General features: G+C 38.9%; 2 protein-coding genes and 1 non-coding gene across 9 annotated transcripts in view; all 3 read left to right on the top strand.

Moving 5' to 3' along the window:
• Positions 1-405: 405 nt before the first annotated feature.
• Positions 406-4,044, top strand: LOC147759147 (small ribosomal subunit protein eS8-like). The gene is made up of 6 exons (XM_086998626.1): positions 406-490; positions 943-1,049; positions 1,400-1,499; positions 1,985-2,160; positions 2,589-2,718; positions 3,847-4,044. Exons 1-6 carry the CDS (start codon positions 487-489, stop codon positions 3,954-3,956), a joined length of 627 nt encoding a protein of 208 aa, XP_086854752.1. The 5' UTR covers positions 406-486; the 3' UTR covers positions 3,957-4,044.
• A 1,387-nt stretch (positions 4,045-5,431) lies between these two features.
• The window catches only part of LOC147759148 (pumilio homolog 1-like), a 28,705-nt gene continuing 11,784 nt past the window's right edge, over positions 5,432-22,352 (top strand). For 2 of the 7 annotated variants that reach the window (XM_086998372.1, XM_086998375.1), the window contains exons 1-13: positions 5,432-5,587; positions 5,837-6,099; positions 6,924-6,995; positions 11,798-11,912; positions 12,742-12,839; positions 13,132-13,274; positions 14,090-14,360; positions 14,731-14,836; positions 17,291-17,380; positions 18,997-19,254; positions 19,626-19,778; positions 20,201-20,293; positions 21,273-21,443. In XM_086998372.1, coding sequence (XP_086854498.1) covers positions 5,875-6,099; positions 6,924-6,995; positions 11,798-11,912; positions 12,742-12,839; positions 13,132-13,274; positions 14,090-14,360; positions 14,731-14,836; positions 17,291-17,380; positions 18,997-19,254; positions 19,626-19,778; positions 20,201-20,293; positions 21,273-21,443 — 1,795 coding nt within the window. In that variant the 5' untranslated portion in view covers positions 5,432-5,587; positions 5,837-5,874. The remainder of the gene's footprint in view (positions 5,588-5,836; positions 6,100-6,923; positions 6,996-11,797; positions 11,913-12,741; positions 12,840-13,131; positions 13,275-14,089; positions 14,361-14,730; positions 14,837-17,290; positions 17,381-18,996; positions 19,255-19,625; positions 19,779-20,200; positions 20,294-21,272; positions 21,444-22,352) is intronic. The other 5 variants (XM_086998373.1, XM_086998378.1, XM_086998374.1 and 2 more) reach the window with 4 other exon arrangements.
• Positions 13,584-13,826, top strand: LOC147759149 (small nucleolar RNA SNORA73 family). The gene has a single exon (XR_015331678.1). It is a non-coding gene; the product is annotated as a small nucleolar RNA SNORA73 family (small nucleolar RNA).

Below are 22,352 nucleotides of genomic sequence, written 5' to 3' on the forward strand. Positions count from 1 at the left end.
CTGCTTTGGACAGAATGTCATTGAAATTTTCCGGGCGATAATCGCTGGCCGCCGCCAGCCTTTCGTATGATTGTAAAAAGGTGATATCTCCATGCCCAATATCAATGGCATACCAATCCAAAACGACCACCCCCGTTCTCTTTATGACTTTAATTGTCGTGTTATTTGTAATCCTAGAGATGAATTTGACTGCAAAGCAGCCATATTTCCACGCGGCGATAATACGCATGCGGAGAAAGCTCTTCGTTGAGGGTGTTTTTTATTTATTTTTATTATTTTATTTATTTATTTATTTGGAGAACGGACGAAAATCAGTGTGCGCGCAGGATGTCATCCATAAAAATAAAAAAAGGGTGGCCTAATCAAACTCTTCAATGTAAAAATATCGGAGCACATCTACTGCAATTTGCCTGGATTGTGCCCGCGTGCAAACAGCTCTTCTCGCGAGATTTCTCGATAGCTGACCTTTTCACGTTAGCTGCCATAATGGGTAAATCTTGTGTTACTTACTTCAAATAAATCGTGTAAAATCTGCACTTCAGACCAACATCTGTTATTGAGGGATATGTCCAAAGTTCGTTGATAGTCATATTGTTCTCTGGTAGTCTCTAATTTATTCAGAGATTTTTATAAGATGGAAAAGAACACTTTAAATTCTAGTTGAACTCCAGGCCGGAATGCATGATCTCTCCACAAAACATGTTTTTTGCTCACACTACCCGTACCACGTCTTTGGTTTAGTCTCACGAGTTACGAGATAATAGTACCCACAACATTCATTTATTAGTTTCTATTGGTTTAGTATTAAAATGGCAACATGACGTTAACTTTAATCTTTGACATTGACCAAAAAATAAGAGGGGGGCGATGATGTATAGAGAAAATTTAGGTCTGCAGTAAATCCATTAAGGCATTTTATGAGACCTTACTGTTATATTCCAGGTATTTCCCGAGACAAATGGCATAAGAGGAGGTCCACGGGTGGGCGTATGATCCCACTCCGTAAGAAGAGGAAGTTTGAGTTGGGAAGACCCCCTGCACACACCAAGGTATGGTGGCAAAGCCAACGCAAACTTTTAAGAAAGCGGCTGCTGGAGTCGTATATTGGAGTTTTCCCGTTTTAGCTCGAATATCCCTATGAGGTCACTGTTTCTGGGATAAGTCAGTACATCTAATAAAAGTTACATGAAAGCATCCTTGAGGTGGTATTTTTGCATGTGTTGGGTTTCATATATGTGTGTGTGTGTGTGTATTGCATATGTATTTAGTCAGCATTGTAAACACTAATGAGGGGAGGGTGCAGTTTAGATTCTTAGGTCCTGGCAGCTCAAAAAGTCAGTTAGATTGAAACATTTAGCCTTCACACTGGATATTAATCCAGAGACATTTTCTTTTCCAGCTCGGAGGCAAGCGTATCCACACTGTGCGAACACGTGGTGGTAACAAAAAGTTCAGAGCTCTAAGGCTGGACACTGGCAACTTCTCCTGGGGCTCTGAAGGTAAGACTGACCTCCTAGTGCAGGGTTTTTTAAAAACCTCTATTAATGTATGAACTATAAATAATATGACTGATTTATTTCCTGGGCCCGATGTTTTTATAGCGCAGGGTGGAAAAAAATCTAATTCTAGTATTGTATTGATTTGAATGAAGGTGGCTGATTTAGTTAGGGCTCCAGGTTTTTCCTCCATTAAGTTTCGAATTTAAGAAAAATATTATTATTTTTATAGGACTTTAACTTTGGAAAACAGTGGGGCTTGAATACTGGACATAAGATATTACAGGATGAAGTGAAGACATTGATTATGTTGCTCTTGTCCAATTTGATGTCCAGTCATTTTGTGTTGAAATAACTGAATGAGATACTTTCGTAAGAAGTATATTGCAGTTTTAGTCTGAGTTGGGGTTTGAAAACTTAGACATAAAAACATGGAAATTTTTCAAATGCATGTAGCATGTTTTCAATGGCGTCCTTTTGGTTTTCAGCCATCACAAGGAAAACTAGGATAATTGACGTGCTCTACAATGCCTCTAACAATGAGTTGGTCCGTACCAAGACCCTCGTCAAGAGTGCCATCGTCCAGATTGATGCCACGCCCCTAAGACAGTGGTACGAGGCACATTACTGTGCCCCTCTTGGTCGCAAGAAGGGAGTGAAACTGGTGAGTCTGAGCTTTCTTACTCCGGGGTAGAGCAAATCATAGATCAGACAAGCTGTCATAGAAATTGAATGAAAAGCCATATTTGTTGTATTTATTTTTGTCTTTAACTTAATATGAGCTAGCATTTTGAATTGCAAAAGTAAGATTGGCTCTGCTCCATATAATAGCAATATGCTAAGAGTAATTTGGTTTGGACGACCTATGTTGGACTATGTATTTACTTGCCCTCATCTTGTGGCTAGTGCTTCAAACACAAAAATGATTAAAATTTATACTAATTAGCATTATCACTAGTAGTCAAGTTGTTGTTGGTACTACATAAGTACATATGTAAAGAAGGCTCGCATCGTTTAAGGATTTTAGACAATAGTTATTTTGGATTTTTTATTGGTATTTGAAATGTGTACATATGCCTGATGCATTTTCAGTCAGAGCAAGAAGAGGCAGCTTTGAACAAGAAACGCTCCAAGAAGACCCAGAAGAAGTACGATGAGAGGAAGAAAGTGGCCAAAGTAGAGCAGGCCTTGGAAGAACAGTTTATGACTGGGAGAGTCATGGGTGAGTTGAGAAAGCAAGAAGTAGTTTTCAAATAATCTGAAATTGTTGATAATTAAAGAAATTGAGGACTAAGCATGTCACGGTGTTGGGCTTGGAGATTGTACAAATAAAAAAAATCTTTTTTGTATGCATTTGTTGCTAGGTAGTATTGGTAGTATTGCAGTGTCTTTTTAAATTTTCATTTAAATTTCCAATTATCACGTGTACAGCATTATTACAAAATTTTTATCAGAATTAACCTTTGAACAAGTGCCTTTAATTTAAAAATTTCCATAACAAATGAGAAAAATTTATCTGGGTCCCTTTGATGTAAATACCTAGAACCAGTGGCGAATTTTAGTCACTGTGACAGTTGTCTGTTGCCTTTATTAAACATTGCCCATGCAAACTAGTCCAACCAGCTGAATGAAACTGCAGGCTAGGTGATGATAGTTCTCAGGCAGATAGAGGTTGTTGCTGTTATAGCAATACAAACACCTCTGATGTGATGCCTCCTTGTCATAGTTACACTGATAGTCGCAGTAAAAATTAAACTGGTTCTGATTGATTCTTATTTCCATGTAAAACTCAGACATGAGCTTTTTCTGCGAAATCACTGAATTCCTCCTTTTTACATGACCCCAGAGCAATTAAATCCCCAATAATTTATGTAAGGTGTTTGGGTCACAAAATATGTGCATTTTTTTCTAAAACCTGGGTTCATGTCTGAAACTAGATTTTCATTGTGGTAATTAAAAGATTACAGTTTTTGAAAAGGGAAAGTGATAGTTTGTGATAGATTACTGTACTTCGTCTGACAGGAACAATTATAATATCACTTAAGGTAGGATAGCATGACTGAAGATAGGGAAGAATATTGTTGATATGTTATTGATTTGGTTGATGATTAAATAGCATGGATATAAATAGCATCACTGAGAAGAAACAAATTGGAGCATGGATGTAAAAAGCGTGCAATATTCCCAAGTGCCAAGGGAAGTATATGATATGTAAAATATATCCCAACCAATTTATAAATAGGTATTTCTTTAAGAAGTCACCAACATGTTAATCAGTACATATTTATTGAATAGTTTTTCTTTGCATTTATTAGTTAAACTTATGGTTCTTATTATTATTTCATTTCAGCTGCGATCTCTTCACGTCCTGGCCAGTGTGGCAGATGTGATGGCTACGTTCTGGAAGGAAAAGAACTAGAATTCTATTTGAGAAAGATCAAGCAGAAGAAGGGCAAATAGACTGAAAAATACTGACCAACCAATTTCATTCTGTAAAAACTTGAGAGAAAAGGAAGAATATGTATTATGAATAAAAAATGTGAACTGAGTCATTTTGGTTCTCTTTTTTCGTCATTGAAAGATAATGAGCAATTCTTTGAAGGAACTTCACTTGGTTTATACGTGTAGGATAATATTACGATAGTAGAAGACATTTTCTGTCCTTGGAATTGTAATAAAAGATATTCTTAATTCTATATACTTGACAAACTGCCAAAAGGATTTAGGCCTCAGTTGATGAATTTTCATAGTAGAAAATAATTTCTGACATTGAAACCGCAATACCTACCCACTTCTGTGATATACGACCATCGACTGTGCAGGCATTTTTTGCTCTAGAATTTCCCTATTCCTTCCTCTGAGTGAAAATGAATCAGTAACTTCTAATTATTCAGTAGGAAGATCAGTATCAAAAAATGTGTAACTTGTGTTTAAAATTCTCCCTTTCGTATGTTCTGGACTTTTGGTATCAAGTGTGGCAAATTCATACAAATAATTTGCCCCCTGCAAGTTTGGGGGGGGGGGGGGGGGGGGGGCAGGCAACAATTTGACCAGGAATAGGTCTGCTCTAAATCCATATTTGGTCTAGATGTTTAGAACAAACGAGACTCACAACAACTGGTTCACTTCACGCAAAAGGCCCCTCCTTGCCCCCTCCCCATGTGCAGCATACAAAAATTGGCACGGCCATGGACATATCTATTGAATATCTAGTGAAAAATGATTCTCTGGCCTTGGTAGACGGACCCCCCCCCCCCCCCCCCCCGCCTCTGAAATTTGCTGGCTACAGACCCCACCCCCCTCCACCTTTGCCTCAATGGAGTTTTAAAAAACTTGTATATAATGTGTCTGAAATTACTTAACTTATCACGGAAGGGGTGATAAATCGTTTCCTCAGAATAACGATGTCTTATTTCAAGCACACCCCCTCCCCCCTCCCCCCCCCCCCAAAAAAAAAGAAACTGAAATTGATTTTCATCCTAAAGTTATTAAATTTTCTTCATGCTCAGTGGCAAAGTCAACTGTTCGCATACACAAAATTAATCCAATAATTTCTTTTTTTTTAATCCATAACCACACGTGAAGAATGTGCAATACGATTACGTCGGCCTTTCTAAACTCAAATCTATGATACACGTGTACCTTTAAAGTCAATTTCATTTCACCTCTCTCTCTATATATATTTAACCATTTGGCAGTTTGAAGAATGAGCGGCCAGATGATAAGCTGATTTTTTTTTAAACTTCGATTAAAATAGCATTTTTTTAATCAGATATTTTTGTCTACAAAAATAACGTCTTACAGTGACATAAAGAAAAAAATAAATGTTTATAAAAATATTTTAAAAAAACTTTCACGTTTAAAGTCACATCTACTGTCCCCTTAAATCTAAACAATAAAACAAATTCTTCTTTAAAGGCAAACATGAAATCATTAATTTTGAATGGACTTTTTGGCTAGTGCGTGCACAATATGACGTCATGCAACCTTTGTAAAGGGCATGTACTTCCCACAATGCATTTCACCTCAATATGTCGTTCGCCATGATTGGTAATTGAAAGGGAACCTTCCTAAAATCTGGAGTCATCGAGGTTAGTGCATACGATTCTTGTTAAAATTTCCATTGTTAGTTGTTAAGCGAATTTCGTTGTAAATTTAAGATCAGTTTCAGCTTGCAATATTGCATTAGCTTTGAGTAAATTCGTCCCAAATGCGAGCGATCCCAGGGGAAGTCGCCATGTTTTGATTCGACAAAGAAACACGAAGGGACCTTCTAGTAAGAGCTAAACGAAAGTAGAGAGAGCGTCTCAAACCTAACAAATGCCCGACGCTTGTTGCAGGTGTGGAAGCATGAACGGTAGGACACTCTAAACTCAACATGCACCAAGGAAGTTCCTGGGACGATAGCGTGATGTTGGCCAATGGGGGCCCGGACGTGCAGAGAGGGGGGCACCACCACCACCATCACCCTGGCATGACCCGAAGCAAGGACGACGCGATGGTAGCATACTTCTTTCAGCGGCCACAGCCCGACACTGAGCTCATGGGGTCAACCAAACGCTGGGCGGGCGGGGACGACAGTGTGATTGAACAAGGAATCAAGGTGTGTATTTTACACCTGTTTGTTATTTGGGTTCTCTTTATGTGGGCCCTTTTCACATTTGAGCCCTTTTGCTACTAATATTTTTGTGGACTTTAATATACCCCCTCCCCCCATATCAACACAAATATACATTCAGAGTCTCAGTCTCTCAGTCTCTCTCTCTCTCTCTCTCACATGCAGGCATGTGCACACACATGCACGCATTATTTAACAAGGTACGGTACAAAACATTCAATTTGTTTTCAAATCCATTAGAGAAAGAAAAAGAGAACAGATGGGGAGAGCCTGTGCCATTCCCAAACCCTCACTGCTAGGAGTGTTAGCTGTATAATGAGTGACATATATTTACAGGTGCTTGCACTTTGCCAACATTTCAGTTTCATTGTTGACATAACAAAATTGCAGCCACAAGTACTCCAGTGATTTCTCCACTGGAGCAGTAAATGGAGTAATTTAGCTTTTTTGTCTGGAAAGATAATTGACAATTCTTTGAATGAAATGTTTTTCACTTTCAGGATTAAAATGTGATATTCCCCTCGCGGTGCCAAAATTGTAAAGAAAGTTTTGTGGTGAAAAACGTGTTTTCTCATTGAATAATAGTTTAATTTTGAACCACAGTTTAATAGGAAAAGAAAACGAAGATAAAAGGAGGAAGGCATGGTAGTTGTACATGAGAAAAGTGTTTTACTTTTCATATTAGGTATGAAGAATGCACAAAATTTGTTTAAAGTCGAACAGAGACTGAACTGTTTTATTCATCTGAACGTTCATTCCGTTTTATTTCATTGTCAGCATCCAAGAATAATTATTTTTATTTCTTGCAGCTCCGCACAGGAGCCATTGGCGTGGAAGAGCTAGAGAGAGATTTTCACCATCACATGTCGCTGGATAGGGATGTGAGTACTTTAGAAAATAACCAGGTCCTCATGTGACAGGAATGTTGCTAGATCCCAGTTCTTTTTCCCATTACTTTATGTATGTGGCATCCATCCCATATGCGGAATTAGATGCTATGGGTTAACCCTAACCTGTTCTGTTATCACATGGGGACACAGGACACTCATTCCTATGACTACCATTCGTGTCACACTGGCTAACCCCAACCCTTAGTTATCACATAAGAGCCTGGGACACCACTTCCATTCCTGGGAGTACCAGGTTCCTGTCAAATTCCACCCCTCCCCCTCCCCTCCCCCTTCTGCCAAATGCTGTTGAGCGGTGTTGGATACAGACCATTTTTATTACTGTAGATAATATATGGTTTTCATTTTATTATGTTTTCTTGATTTACAAATAGGCCTACTGAAAATTTTAGTTAAGACATGTGCTTCAAAAGAAAAGAGTTTGGATTTAGACAACAGACTAGTTGTTAATTTAAAGGTACATACGAACCGAGCATCGGTGGAGCGTGGATTCCCAGTAACACATGTAAACCACTTCTACTAGATTCTTATATGACTCAAATAAATTTGACATGCCAAGGGATAAACTGAATAGATCACTCGATCAGCCATAAAAGGCCTTTAGACTGCTCCTTTCTTTAAATTTATGGTTGTAAATTTAACCTACTTCCGTGACCTACTTTCCTGCCCCATTGACATACAGCTTAGAATGCCAGCAGAAAAATCTGTTCAAACATCATTTTTGGGTAAAATCAAACAATGCCTTTTGGTAATTCTCTTAGTTATACTACTTGAAACTATATGCTGGCATTTGGTTAGTTTTTGTGACAAAAAATTGACTTTGTATGTATCTTTAAACTAAATGTTCCATTGGGAATTCGGGGATATCTCAAGTATGTTTCTTCTCATTGATAAATGTGCTTGGTATTTATGAATATGAGAAAGGTACCATTTAGCAGTAAATTTTTAACATGTCCAAGGCATATAAACAATAATATTTGCGATGTTAAATGAATTGAAATTAGATATTTGTATTGATCATTTTGAAGTTGATCATCGAAAAGGCAAGTGTGACAAAGTAGGCCAAATGTCTATAAGGAGATAACACATGGGTGGCAACCATGTTAATTTCTAAATCTGAACAGTGTCAAAAAACTGTATTTTATAAGTTTTTCTTTTTAGCCATAAGTTCTATAAATTACAACAGTTCTGCTGTGGGGTAAGTGTAAAAATAAAATGGAAAAGATGACTAACTTACATACAGATCCATTTTATTTATCAAAAGAGCCACACATGCTATAGTGAAGTATATTTTAGATAATTACAAAAATTATGGATCTCAAAATTGTTAATTTTCCCAATTGAAAAGATCCAGTCCATTTTTCTCCATTTGAAAAGACTGAGTCCATACTGTATATATTCTTTCCCTTCTTTCAGTTAAATCCACGTTCGTTCTGTCTAGGTATGGGTCTTCAATTATATAGTCATTATATTGTTATATTTCCTCGCAGTTAAATTATTTGCCATTGGCTAAAAGGCTAAATTTTTTTGAAGATGATTGGCATCAAAGTCAGTTTGCCTCTAGACATATTGTATGATGGCAAATGCTAGTGGCATGTTTAGTATATGACTGAAAAAGCAAGTGTCCAATTCACTCACAACTAAATAACTGAGACAGTGAGTGTACTCCAGCCTCACTTTATCATACTGAACATGTAGATAAAATTTTGGTAAGATAGCGAAGAAAATTAACTTAGGCTTCAAAATCTTTTCGTTGTCGATTTATAATTGGTTTGAACCCAAATTAAGATTTTGCTGAAATTCTTCATTTAATTGGCTTTAACAAAAGTTTTGTCCAAGTATGTCATTGGAATAATTGGTAAGAACACGTGGCTATATTACGTTATAATAGGCTCAGTTGTACCTAAATGCATCTCAAGCAACCTTGTCAATCTATTTTCAGTCCAGTTCATGGGTGTACATTAACAGTGTGCATGAAATTAGCTACTTATCACAGAAACCTGACCTTAAATCTCTATATTATAAGATTAATGGGGTGTTTTTATCTGAAAAGTAATCTCAATACTTTTGAAGGAAAAAAGGAGATTAAATGAATCTAAAAAATGAACTGACATCATTGAAGGGGACACTGGTGATTATAATAGCAATAATAATGATAATAGGTTGAAAAAAAGTAAATGAAATGGGAGATTGTCCGTTAGTTGAAAAAGGAGATATTCTGCCCCATATGTAATTCCACTTTTTCTGAGCATGTCATAACAGAACTCTCAAGCTGCTAAGGATGATAAAAACCTTTCTTAGTGTAATTGGTGTTTATATATCTTAAAGGTGTGTTGAAATTAGTACCTGTTGATAAATATTAATTTTTACGAATCAAAAGATATAAAAACAGACGTTGCATTTGGTTCATCGAAGGAGATGCCACTTTTATGTGACCTCGAACTGATAATTAGCAGAACATTACAAAGCGAGCAGCTGGCATATTAAAAATTGTTTTTCTCACTCTTTGCCCTTTGCGTGAATGAGGTCACACTGATGACACAGATTTTTTTTTCACTGGCAGTCTGTTTGTTTATCACCGGGTTGAGGCATTTATTGGCATTTAAGCCTATTTTGTTTTATAAAGTAATACGATTTTCCCAACAGTAGGGGTTTTCTGACTTTTTTGTTTCTGACAATTTTGAGATTGATGCAGAGGGTCCCCTGCACCCCACACCCCATGCCATAATTTCAGACTTTTTCCACTTAATGGCAGTCTCACCCCTGCATTTAGGCATGTTTTGTGTAATATAGGACAGACACCCTTTGTTTGCATGTGTTATTCTAAATTTCTCAGAGGTTAGACAGTAGAGCTACAGATTTTCGGTTCATTCATGATGATCACGCTGTAATATGACAAGAGTTTATGCTAATGAAAGAAAAAAGCCTTCCATATTTTCACTAGTGCTGTGAAAGATTAAAGTCTGATGAGATAATATAAACTACGTCATGTGTGTTGAGGTTCTGGCGTCAAATATTTATTATGTTAACATACTGCAATATTTACATGATAAGATATGGCCTCACAGTTAACTCGGGCTGTAAAGTCTTTCATCCTCACAATGGCTAAAAATCTTAAACTATATACTGTCATAATAAAAACGAGGAAACCTGCAGACAACCAGCTGAATTAAATTTTTAATTTGTAAATATAGCAACCAACCAAATAGCTCCTTGTGCATTGCAGTTAGAAAATTCAGGAACAAAAGTGTTGTTGCTATGCAGGCCCATTGTGATTAGTACATTGAATTTTAAACCTACCACTCAAATCAGGACATATTGAATAACATTCAAGAAAAGCATGAGCTTCAACACATGATAACCATCATGTTTAATGTACATATACTGGTGCTGATTACCTGCATACATATATGTGATGAATCTGAGAGATTATTGCCATTTGCTTATTACCAGCACAGAATTATTCTTCACTAAACACGGATAAGATTTTTTCGACTATTGGCAGATTTCTTTATTTTTGGGAGTCAAAGATAATATATTTGAGGTCCTTGTAGATCTGTAGGAATGGGAGGGGGGAAGGGGGGTCGGACCTAAAGACACGTTTTCAGACTTTTTCACTTAATGACCGTGCTATCCCAGACTGGGAGACTAGATGACATAAGGCAAAAATAGCGGTTGGTCTGTAAATGGAAAATAATTCTGTTTTACCAACCTGTTTACGCACCACAAAAACTAAATTCATGGCAGTGAAAGTGAGTACACACTATATTAGCTCTGAATCTACATGGACGTGTGTAGAAATGTGAATGAAAATGGGGAGTGAAGATCTCACAATGTGTATACTGTCCAGTCTTTTACATTCCTTTCTGCCTGTCTGGCCATGCTGAACCTAGTTAAAGAGACTAACAATTTTATACCTGCCCCCCTGACAGGTGTTGAGTACAGATATATATCTTGCTCAAATTATATTTGGTACTGCTTTATCCATGAGGGGGAGAGAACACATTCTATAGACAGGTGTGTTGGTGCAGTGTTGCATTAAGAAATAGACTGCAATTGAGGCGTAGCCTTTTGACATTGGTGTAACCATAAACTTCAACTTGGGTTCGACTCTAGACCAATTTGTTTAAGCTGAATTGCTAGCAAATTAAGAGGCCTAACTGAGACTACTGAGTGCCTAAATGTGTTCTTATTTTTTAATTATCATATGTCACCCTTTATAAACACTATTTTTGATAGTGTAAAGATGAGCCAAAATAATCCAACTCTGCAGGTGTAATATTAAGACCCCCCCCCCCAACCGTTACCCCACCCCATTCCTTTGAGGTTAGCAGTCATAGACAGTCAACCTGGAATAAATACAGTAGAATGAGATTCACAGAAAGTAATTTTTTAATTAGATTGTTTTGATAAACAAGCCTGTTGAATAAATTAGGAGATACCCTCAACCAGCTGTTGATTGAAATCTGTCCTCATTTTCAATCCATATTTAATTCTGTCTTCTTTTTCAATATTAATTACATGCTGTCTTGGTTTTCTATCCAAATTGTAATCCATCCTCATTTTCCATCCAAAATGTAATATGTTTCCATTTTAGATCCAGATTGTAATCTGGTCCTAGTTTTCTATCCAAATTGTAATCTGTTCACATTTTCTATCCAGATTGTAATCTTCCCATTTTCTATCCAAGTTGTAATCTTCCCATTTTCTATCCAAGTTGTAATCTGTCCTCATTTTCAATCCAGATCATAATCTGTTCTGTGTTTTTAATCCAGATCAACACTAACGCCAAGAAGCTGTGGGAGCTGGACCATGATGACGGCAAGGGACAGCAGAAGCTGTACAGTCCCTGGGCCTCCAGAGACGACACCTGGGGGGCACCCTCCGCAGGTACTGAAAGAGAAAGAGAGAGTTGTTGGATGCGTGTGTGTGTGTGTGTGTGTGTGTGTGAGAGAGAGAGAGAGAGAGAGAGAGAGAGAGAGAGAGAGAGAGAGAGAGGATTGTTTGGTATGTGTGTGCCTGTGTGTGTTTTTGTGTGTTTGTGTGTGTGTTTGAGAGAGAGAGAGGATTGTTGGGTATTTGTGTGTGAGAGAGAGAATTGTTGGATGTGTAGGTGCATGGGGTGAAAAAGAGGGAGAGACAGAAAGATTTGATGGGGGCCTGTGAAGATGAGAGAGAGAGAGAGAATGGGTAGGTGCATGCGAGAGAAAGAATGTGCTGTTAAAGACAGGTAATGGTTCCCAACAGGTGACTTCTAGACCTAAAGAAAACATTAACCATGTTGAGCAGGAAGTATTTGTGAAGTACTACTGGAGTACAGTGAGAACCAAAGCTTCTATGATTATATCTGAAAAGCCAGAGGGTTCTGATGATGGCTTTTAGGAAGAGTATGAGAAGTTTTGATATCTTTGTAGCTAAATAAATTTCATCTTTAGGTAATTAATGTATGTTAGAATGTGGCAAAAGTTGATTTGATGTTTACTACTTGCTGAAACATGGAACTAAACAATATCCAGAGTTCTGTCTGGAGAATTCGATTAATCTGGTTATCAAGCCTTTGTATTTTGTTGTTTCATCAAATTGCATACGGTTACTTCAGTTTTCTTGCTCAAATTTTCAACCAACTTTGCCAGTCTTCAAGACATCTACTGATAAAAAAAAAAGGTAACTGTCTTTTGATATGATGTAATAACAGAGAAACTCCTGTCCTGTATTTCAGAAGCCAATGCCCTGGGTGTGAACATGGTGGAGTATGTACTGGGTGGGTCCCCCACTGGGAAAGACATGGACTCCAGGCTGAGGCATCTCAAGGGATATGTATGTATACAGAGCACAGACCAGATTGTGTGTTTATTTTATGTTACACTGTGTCATATTGATGTGAATTCATGTGTTGAAATAAGCATTAGATAAAAAAAAATGGTAAAGAAATGAATAAGTTAAAGTTATGATCATTCCCCCCCCCCGATAAATAAATCGATTAAGAATAATAATGTAATAAAAAGAAAAAAAAAACATAAGATGAATTGGTTCAGTTGCATAAATAATAAATGTTGAGACCTCTCAAAGAGCAATGGTATAGACTCTATTGACTGTATTGACCTTCCAGCCCCCGCACCAGCAGGACGTCCCTTCCCAGGTGAAGGAGAAGAAGAGTAAGACACCGTCCCCCTTTGAGGGCGAAAAACCCAACGAACTGAACTCCCAGGATGTCCAGGCTAATGGCATTCTGCAGAATGGGTTGGAAGACAGGTAAGTACATAAAGTCTACAGGGCACCGCGCAACAAATTGGGGCCTTAGTAAACTGGGCAAATTTAAACCATTTGGAGGGGAAAATGATGAAAAGCACTGATTTAGCTAAGCAAAAGATATTGGTGAGGCTACCACCTTAAATATTTAAGGAACTCAACACTTTGAGACAAAGAAAGTCAAGCCAAGTTTCAATGTACTTCTCCATAAAGTCTATTCTATGTAAAAGAGATTATATGCCAGAATTATCTGTCCAGTCTACGTTAATATGGCTTGAGAGTTCAACCCCCTTGGTGAAGTGATAAACCAACCCAACACTTGGTCATCCAGGTTAGCTGGACTTGTTCTGGCTCTACTTGGCTCTGTCTTTGTGGCGTGTGGGAGCTGAATACCCCCACAAGGGGTTTGAGGCATATTCCCTTTCCACAGTGTTGGAGATCAACCAAGTCCCCGGTCCTCTGTGACTGGTGTGGACTGAACCTTGCATATTCCATCAACTTTCTGTAGTCACTAGTTGACCTTGACAGAGGAGAAAGACCATGCAAGGTACATTTCTTGAATAAATGATAAAAAAATATTGATAAGAAATTCTCTTGGGTTCAAGCATATTGTGCTGTTGAGGTGGACTGCAACCCTTGAATATTTACTGAATATCTGACAGGTCTGAATGCATCAATAACATATTACTGTTTGACAGGTCACTAGGAATCTGTAAACTATGACTGAATATATGACAGGTCCCCAGGAAATGAGTAGCTTACCAGATATATTTGATAGGACTTAATGCATCCATAATCAATTACTGTATACATAACAGGTCCCCAGGCAGTCGTCAAACGTCACCCACAGAAGAAGCCGTCAAACAGAACCTCCAGCAGCAGCAGCAGCAGATGCATCAGTTACAGCCAGTGGCACCAGGTGGCGCTGGGGACTTCATCCACCAGCCTGTCTTGGCCCAGAACTCCATGCTGCAGCTGGATGCGCCCCCTTTTGAGCCTGGTGGGATTGAGCCGCTGCAGTTTGACTACTCCAACCAACTTCTTCCCTCCATGGATAGCCCCAACTTTAACATGGAGTATAATCAGCAGGTGGGTTTGTGGTAGATCAGTCATTATTTTAAAGGTTACTTAACAGAAATAGAAAGATGGATGAACGAATGAACAAATAAATAATGAATTCATAATGTCAAAAGTTGTGGCATGCTTTTCAGAAGTTTCTGCTCCTTTTGATTAAAACTATAAATAATCAACTAATATATTAACAATAAACATATTTGAGGGCAATGATTTTTGCAGAAAAGGTTCCATAAACATTAATAATTTCATTTTATCTTTCACAAGTGTTTTTGTAAGCAGGGTGAAACAGTTCTTTATTACTAGTCTGCAGAGAATGTGAAAAAAAGACTTGAAATTTTACATGTTTTTGAATAAAAAAAAATTTCACTTTTTCTTCCAACAGCAAATGATGCGAGAGCAACAGCAGCAACAACAACAGCAGCAGCAGCAGCCAATCCTGCTGGCTGGCGGACAGCAATACGCTCTGGTAGGCACGCAGCAGCAGTTAGGTAAGACCTTCATACTCCTACAGACTCAATGACGTAACATGACTGCTACTGATTAATATACTTCTGATTACCAAAGTGGTTCTTGTTTTATGGCACAGAACCTTGCAGTCACCCCCTTCCCAATCTGCTCAGTGCTTGACTTAAACACTGGGTTTAAGTCAAATAACGGTTAAGTTTTAAGAATCGGTTCTTTTATACGCAGGAACTCAAAGTGCCATTATGAAAAACTTTTGTCAAAGACTCCTTGGGAATTTTTTGCAGAATGGCAATGATGAAAATAAGTCTTGAAAACGGTCCACACATTTCAGTTGGGGTCCCCTTCATGTAGTATCAGTTGTCCCTGTTCTAAAGGACAAACTCGTTTCAACCAAGTACCTAACTCCTTGTGGGCTGCGATATTTGTTGATGCTGATGGGTTCTCAGTCCAAGGATGGAGAGAAGAAGAGAACAGTGTGGGGTGTAGAATTCGTGCTTGACTCTGTACTGTTAAATGATCATATTGAAGACCTGTTTAAAAACACAGAGATGTCCCTTTAGTTTTGTGCTGTGTTGTAACATCTCAACCACCAGTGAGGGCACCAAAGAAAATGGGGGGAAATGAGAGAAGAGCGACCCCCACAGAGATATGAGGGAGGGGGGGTTAGGATATGGTCACTTTTCTATACTTGCCCTGTATTGCATGAACTGATCAATATATATTAGTTTTATATTGCATGATTTTTACTTTTTAGTGTATTGGAGTGGGAAATAAAAACAGATCTGTGAAGATTTGTGCTCAGTATTTATGATTCAGTGGATTTGGATTTTCAAAAGTGAAAAAAGGTTTACCTTTGGAAACTCAAATCACTTGAAAAGATGCATGGTAATTTTTGCAAAGATATTTTTACAACTTTTGGAACAATTTGTTGGAAGCTGCTGCGCATTTTGGGTCTTTGAATTGGTTGAATGTATCGTAATCAGAAATGGTTTTGGCTCGATCTGAGTGGGGGCGCGGGAAGGGGGAAGCTGCATTCACACCAGAAGTAACTTAGACCACATCAGCTAACATAAGTTCAACCATATGACATTGGACGTCGATCACATGGCATCACTTGGCAACCATTTGATATCACCAAGCAACCATTTGACATCACTAGGCAACCATTAATCACCTGGCAACCACATGACATTATTACCTTGTAGACACCACCTGGAGACTTCAAAATAATACCAGTATCATATGAATCAACCTCTTGGTCTTGCAGTGTCATACATCCCGTGTCTAAAGTATAAGGTTACTTTCACAACCAAAGTTGATTGGTGGAATATCAACTTTCAAGTGGGTCAGCCATATTTGGTTTACAGATCTAGCAGTGGATGTCAGATGAAATTGTTGTGAATGTCCCAAAGTTGTGATGTCATACAGCCCATATCATGATGTCTAAGTTAGTTCTGGTGTGACTGCAGCCTATCTAGGCCTGCATGGCTTTCTGTGGGCTGAGACTGGACTTGTGCATGCCTACCTGGGGACCTCAGCAGGCTGACAAGGATAACATGCAAACAGATCAGAACCCATATGATTTACTAGTATTTTGGGTGTCATAACTGGATAAGAGGATTTCATCACTTTTTTTTACACCTTGAAACTTTTCAATTCCAACGCTGACTTGAGCTATACCTAAACAGGACTTTCGATCACTACTGTGACCATCCTCAGTCGGTGTTAGTTACTCTGAGACTGAGCAGTACTCACTATTTGTTAGGGTAAAGCTCAAGTAAGTGCAGTAGAAATTGAAATGTTTAAACATGTAAAATAATCAGAAGACTACACAGGTGAATTTCCTCAAAAGAATTTCATCCCATGTTCCTTGCCCAGAGTTTGCAGTGTCCTTGTTGGCCTGTTGTGTGGCCAGTGTGCAGTCGGCCAGAGGGCTCACTCAGTGTTGTAAACCCACTATGACCACAGTCACAACAGCAGACTAACTAGTCCACGAATCAAATATGGCTACCCACTTAAAATCTTGATGTCTAATCCCTTAATAGATACGGAATAGATTCCCTGCAGGGATTACGCAATAAGAATTCAAGTGGGTCGGCCATATTTGATCTGTGGACTAGTTAGTCTTGGGTTGTGAATGCAGCCTATCACTGTTGCATAAATGCAAATTGACCAAGCATCAACAGAAAAAAACTTGAAAATACGTGAAAAGGATCTCAGTAGCCTGAGTGTGTGATTTATACATGTTCAACAAGAAAATCAACCAGAATTCGTGACTTTAGATGAGCTTTTCATATTGGGAAAGACTTCTTAATACATTCAGTGAGCCTTCCAACGAAAAAAAAAAAAAAAATTGAAAAAAAAAAAAAAAAGAAATACATGCTGTGCTGCAGCTTTCTCCGGGCTGTTGTTGTATGTTGTTATGTTGTCATTGTTACTGCTGCTACTGCTACTGTTGTTGATTTCTTCATCTTCAGGCTTACCCACTGCAGGCTCTTTCACACCGACCCCCTATGTACTCAACGCCCAAGACCCCTACGCAGTTGGAATTCCCATTGCAACCGCAGGTCAGCAAAAAAAATAAAAAAAATGAAAAGAAAACGTAGAGTAGTTTGGGACTCTGTAGTTTAGATATCTGTGGTTTGGAGGCTTTTCTCAAGGGGCACACCCAAATGCAAAATGTCTTAAGTTTTTGGTTTTGGTAACAGTGTGGTTTGTGTAGGTTTTGAGGTGGGGTGCTAAAAAATAGTGGGTTCTTTTTTGGTTCTTGGGGTGGGGGTGGGAGGGGGGGGTTGTCACCCATAAGCAAAATTTAGGTGGAAGATTTAGGGCTTTTTTGGGGCAGAGGGGGTGGAAGCACACCAATGTGAATCTTTTTTTTTTTAATATTCTCTTAAGTGTTGTCCCATGGACTTTTTGGAAGTGGGGGACAGGTACATGAACATCTGTAGGACTTTCGTGGGGCAGGGGTAGACACCAATGTGTAAAAAGTAGTGAAATTTAACGCTTTTTTACTTTGGGGGTGGGGGGGAGGCAGCTTGTCAAATGAAGGGTGTAGATATGGGGGTTCTTTAAAAGGGGTCTTTCACTGAGGCAGTTGGATGAACTGGAAACGCGTGTATGTTTATTTGCAGTAAACCAGGAAATGGAGGGACATTCATTCTTTTCCATGTAGTCCCCACATAGACAAATTGGTGAAACCGAAAAAAATTATTTAAAAAGATGGGCAACTATTATGCATGTCAATGTTGTCCTGAGCAACACATTCTTTGTGGTATGTGGGGCAACCTGTATGTTTCAGAGCAACTTTCTTTGCACTTGATGGTTACGGGGTTGTGAAGCAATTACTATGAAGATACGTACACGTGAAAGTTGTGAATATATTCCTTGAAGCTGAACAGCTGAAACTTGCATTTGGTGTGTTCCAGCAGTGGGTTCGAAACTTGATTTAAAAGTATTTTTTGGTCTAGATGTGAGCAGTGACATTTTTGTCAGATATTTAAAAATGCATGATGCTTTTTGGACTGTGTCGCTTTGGGAGGGTTTTCTTAAACTACTGCTTTGATTTGAGCCTAACATAGTTAAGGATTTGTCCTGAATTGGGAGAGAGAGAGAGCGTATGAAAAATAATTATCAGTTTTAAAAGGTTTGGATTTTTTTTCAAAACAAAAAAAAAAAAGAAAAGAAAAAGAACCTTTTTTTTTCCAAATTTATCATTGTCTTTGTTGTAGCCCTTTACAGATGTAAAATGCTCCATGAAACAGACTTAGATCATAGCTAACATACATTTAACCCTTCATTCCAGTTGCCAGCTTCCGTTCTTTTCATGCAACATATTGAAATCTGTGTTCAAGATCCCTTTCTTCCTTAAAGTTTCTTTCTCCCTCTCACTATCTAAATTTCCCCGTTTTAATGGCAATTCTAATTCATGCATATGAGTAAGGTAAATGCCCAATTTGTGCTTGGGGTAAAGGTCTTCATAGCAAGCACTAAACACCAAGCTCCACAATTCAATAAAAATCTGTATTTCATGTGCTGGCTTTAACGCATATGCAGACATTTGCATACACACACCTAATAGAAAAAGATACATACATACATTTGTATATATATAAACAAATACACACAATGAAATCGATGTCACCATGTGTTCTCTCTCATACCTATCAAAATTACCTTCCAGGTGGACCAACGGTGATCCCCCAGTATTACGGTGTCCAGACCCCCTGGGGGGTGTACCCCGCCAGCGTCATCCAGCAGGGACAGCAGCAGCAGCAACAGCCAGGAGTGCCCCCACAGCAACAGCAACAACAGCAGCTACTGCAGGGTCAGGGTGACCGCCCAATGACACCCCAGCAGCAGCAGGCCCAGCAGGGGAGAGGGGAGGCCTTGGGGTCACAGAACCCCACGGTGATACAGCCCCAGATTATACAGGCCCCAGGTAGGTAGATGGGTGTAATGGTCATATTGATAGTAATTGCAATGAAGGTAAAAGGTGATAATGATGATGATCTGCTTGCAGCCATGAAGTTCTATATAACAATGAAGATGATTGCATAAACAAGAAATATGTTAGGAGTGGCAGTATTGGATGTTATGGTTAAAGTGATCTGATATAAGATGTAATAATGAACAATAAGGTGGTGAAAAATAAATAATATTTTTGTTGTGGACAATGAAAGTGGTGGTGATGATGATGTGTGCAGTCACGATGCTGGATATTTCAAATTTAATCATTAGAAAAATTAATATTATTACTGCCAGAGTAATCATTCACTCTTCATGGCAACAAACATGACCCTCTAATCTCAGACCTTGTTGCAGGTGGTTACCAAATCCTGACTCCAGCCTACTATGACCAGAATGGGCAGCTGGTGATGGGGAACCCACCCCGGGGTATGCCTGGCACCCCTGTGAGACTGATCTCCCCAGCTCCAGTAATACTGAACTCTGGACAGCAGCAGGGTGAGACAGAGAGAGAGAGAGGGGGGGGGGGGAAGAGAAGGGTGGGGAGTGGGAGAAAGAGAGTTTTAACCTATGCTTGTGCTGATTGGGGGAGGGGAAAGGGGCACTCATAATTTAAATTTGAAAAAACACATTTTTCAAATTGGGTAAGTTTTAGAGATAGCCCATGGTATACCTTAAATAGCCCAATATCTGAGAGAGAAAGAGAGAGAGATTTCTTAGTGTTCAAGATAAGGGTTGTAATTAATTTTGAATCCAAAAAAAAGATTTTAATTTGATAAGCTTTAGAGATAGAGCATGGCATAGTATGAACAACTTGATATCATGCGGAGTTTCATAGTACCAATTTTGACACTTCACTCCACCGTTGAGTCACCCATGATCACCCAAAATGTCTTTAGGCGTCCATTTGTCTTTTCCAGGGAACACCCTACGTCTTTTGACCACACAGCAACAGCAACAGATGCAAACTCCCCCCATGAACAACTCCAACTCCCAGCAGCAGAACAACATGGGTAAGTTCACCCCCTCTCCTGGCTTAAGAGGTCAACATGTTGTATTTCTGAATTAACCATTTCATAACCATGTTCATCTCCGAGTGGGTTGTGTACACTTCCTAGTTATATTGCATTAGATGTTCACTCTTCTAGGTTGGTGGGACACCTGACACAACTAACACACTCAACATGCTGATATTGTGTTCAGTAGACTCAAAATTGTAGTTTACAGCACATTGGTATTTCATAATTATCTTTTTGAAGTGATGTATGGTATGCAGGTGAATGTGGAAAAGATTTCATTGGATTTCTTTATGGAAGTAGAACCGAGTTTAATTTAAAGGCCAAAAAAATAAGATAAGGGTCCTTTTGGACTATTTGTGAAACCTGAATGAAGTTTCTGAAGATTTTGTAGAGACTAAAGACTGGAAAAAAATACAAGGTGAGATTCTTTAGATTCTGTTTAGATTTTTAAGCAAATAAAATTCAAAGCATTGTGAATACATATTTTTGGTCTCTGGTCATTTGTGAAGCAGGTCTCCCAAGTGACAGGAACTGAATTAGGGGCACCTGTTTACTGAAGTCAAATCCACATCCACCCAGCATACCTTATTATCTCACTAATAACGTCACCTTGTGGCATCATTGCACAATGTACTGGTGGGTTACTATGGGTGGGAGGGCCTAGAAGGATATTTGGACCCCGAAATGACTTGCAGAATAACCCCCTCCCGCACTGGCCGCATTCTGTAGAAGTTTGTTCCATCTAATAAGTTTATCTTCCCCATTCCACCCCCTTTCCCCTCTGCACTAATCTCAGTTCTTGGTTTAGTTTTCTTGTAGGTGGTTATACTATTCCAGTAAGCAGCAGTCAAAGTTCTGAGTAAACAAAGTTCAGTAACCTCGGCCTTAACACCCACCCCCTTTCCCCATCGCAGCTTACCTCCACCCCCACCCCCCTGTATCAGTCACAGTTCACACTCTAGTTCTCTTGTAGGTGGTTACACCACTCCAGTCAGCAGCAGTTTGTTCACTCCTATCACAAGTAATCTGGGGCTAACACCACAGCAGCAGCAACAACAGCAGAGTGGGGCCAGCTATCAGAGCAATATGGGCTCTATGGGCAACCTCGGGACAATGGGCAGTACAGCAGGTGTGATAGGGACTGGTAGGTTTAGTTGGCTGCATGTGGGGAGGGCGGGTCCCGCGTAGATTGGGGGAGATGTACGCTGGCTGGCTGCTCCGTGTTCTGCGTCACTGCTGCCTTGTCTGTTATATTGTGTTATTCTGGGGTTGATGATTTGGGTGTTACGGCATGTTTTTTTTTTTTTTTTTTTTTTTTTTTTTTTAAGGAAGGAAGAAAGAAATGAAAAGAAGAACTGAAGAAAAAGGGGAGGAAACTTGTAAAAAGTCTTTTTAATGGGGGGGGTCTGAATTTTCAGGTTTGTGAAATGCTATTGGTTTATGAAGAAGAAAAGAAAAAATTGATTTGTTTTGTGGTTTCTATTAGCTTCTGCCAAACTCTTAGCTTGTTTCACGTCCTCGACCAATGCAGGTTGGCATGGAACTGAATTAAGTAGATAGATAATTGCTGCCAATTTGTTTGCCACTGCCAAATGTGGTTGAATGATGAAATGGCCCCATTTTTTCCCCACCCAAGACAAGACGGCAGCTGATCTAGGGGCAGTCCAGTACTAACCGGGCCTATGCTGTACAACCCACAGACACTCACTAGAGCATGGAGAGAGAGGAGTATCTGTACTCTCTTACCACTGTCAGTGATGTACTGATACAGATTTTAGCTAATGATTTTATCATCCAACAGGAAAACAGTTGTCTCATTCATGGGGTTGTCTTGCTACAGAAACGTCACCAAGAATCCAGAACAGTTTACAGCATGAAATTTTTTTAAACATTTTTTTGCTGAGTCAGAAGTTTGATTCATTCCTCAGCAGTGCTTTAGAAATAATTCAGCAAATTTAATGCTGTTTTAACATTTGGCAAATCTTCATTTTTAATTCACTAGGAGGAAAATGCCCTTTTTTACTCGGCTTACAATCAAATACCTTCTCACTTG

Source organism: Lingula anatina, unplaced genomic scaffold (assembly GCF_051362555.1).
Source record: "Lingula anatina isolate TDL-2025a unplaced genomic scaffold, LinAna3.0 unanchor82, whole genome shotgun sequence".
Lineage (NCBI taxonomy): Eukaryota > Metazoa > Brachiopoda > Lingulata > Lingulida > Lingulidae > Lingula > Lingula anatina.

Excerpts from the sequence above, each read along its gene's own strand:
- LOC147759147 (XM_086998626.1), top strand. Across the intron at positions 1,050-1,399 it reads GACCCCCTGCACACACCAAG|CTCGGAGGCAAGCGTATCCA; the intron begins GTATGGTGGCAA and ends TTTCTTTTCCAG. Across the intron at positions 2,719-3,846 it reads TATGACTGGGAGAGTCATGG|CTGCGATCTCTTCACGTCCT; the intron begins GTGAGTTGAGAA and ends ATTTCATTTCAG.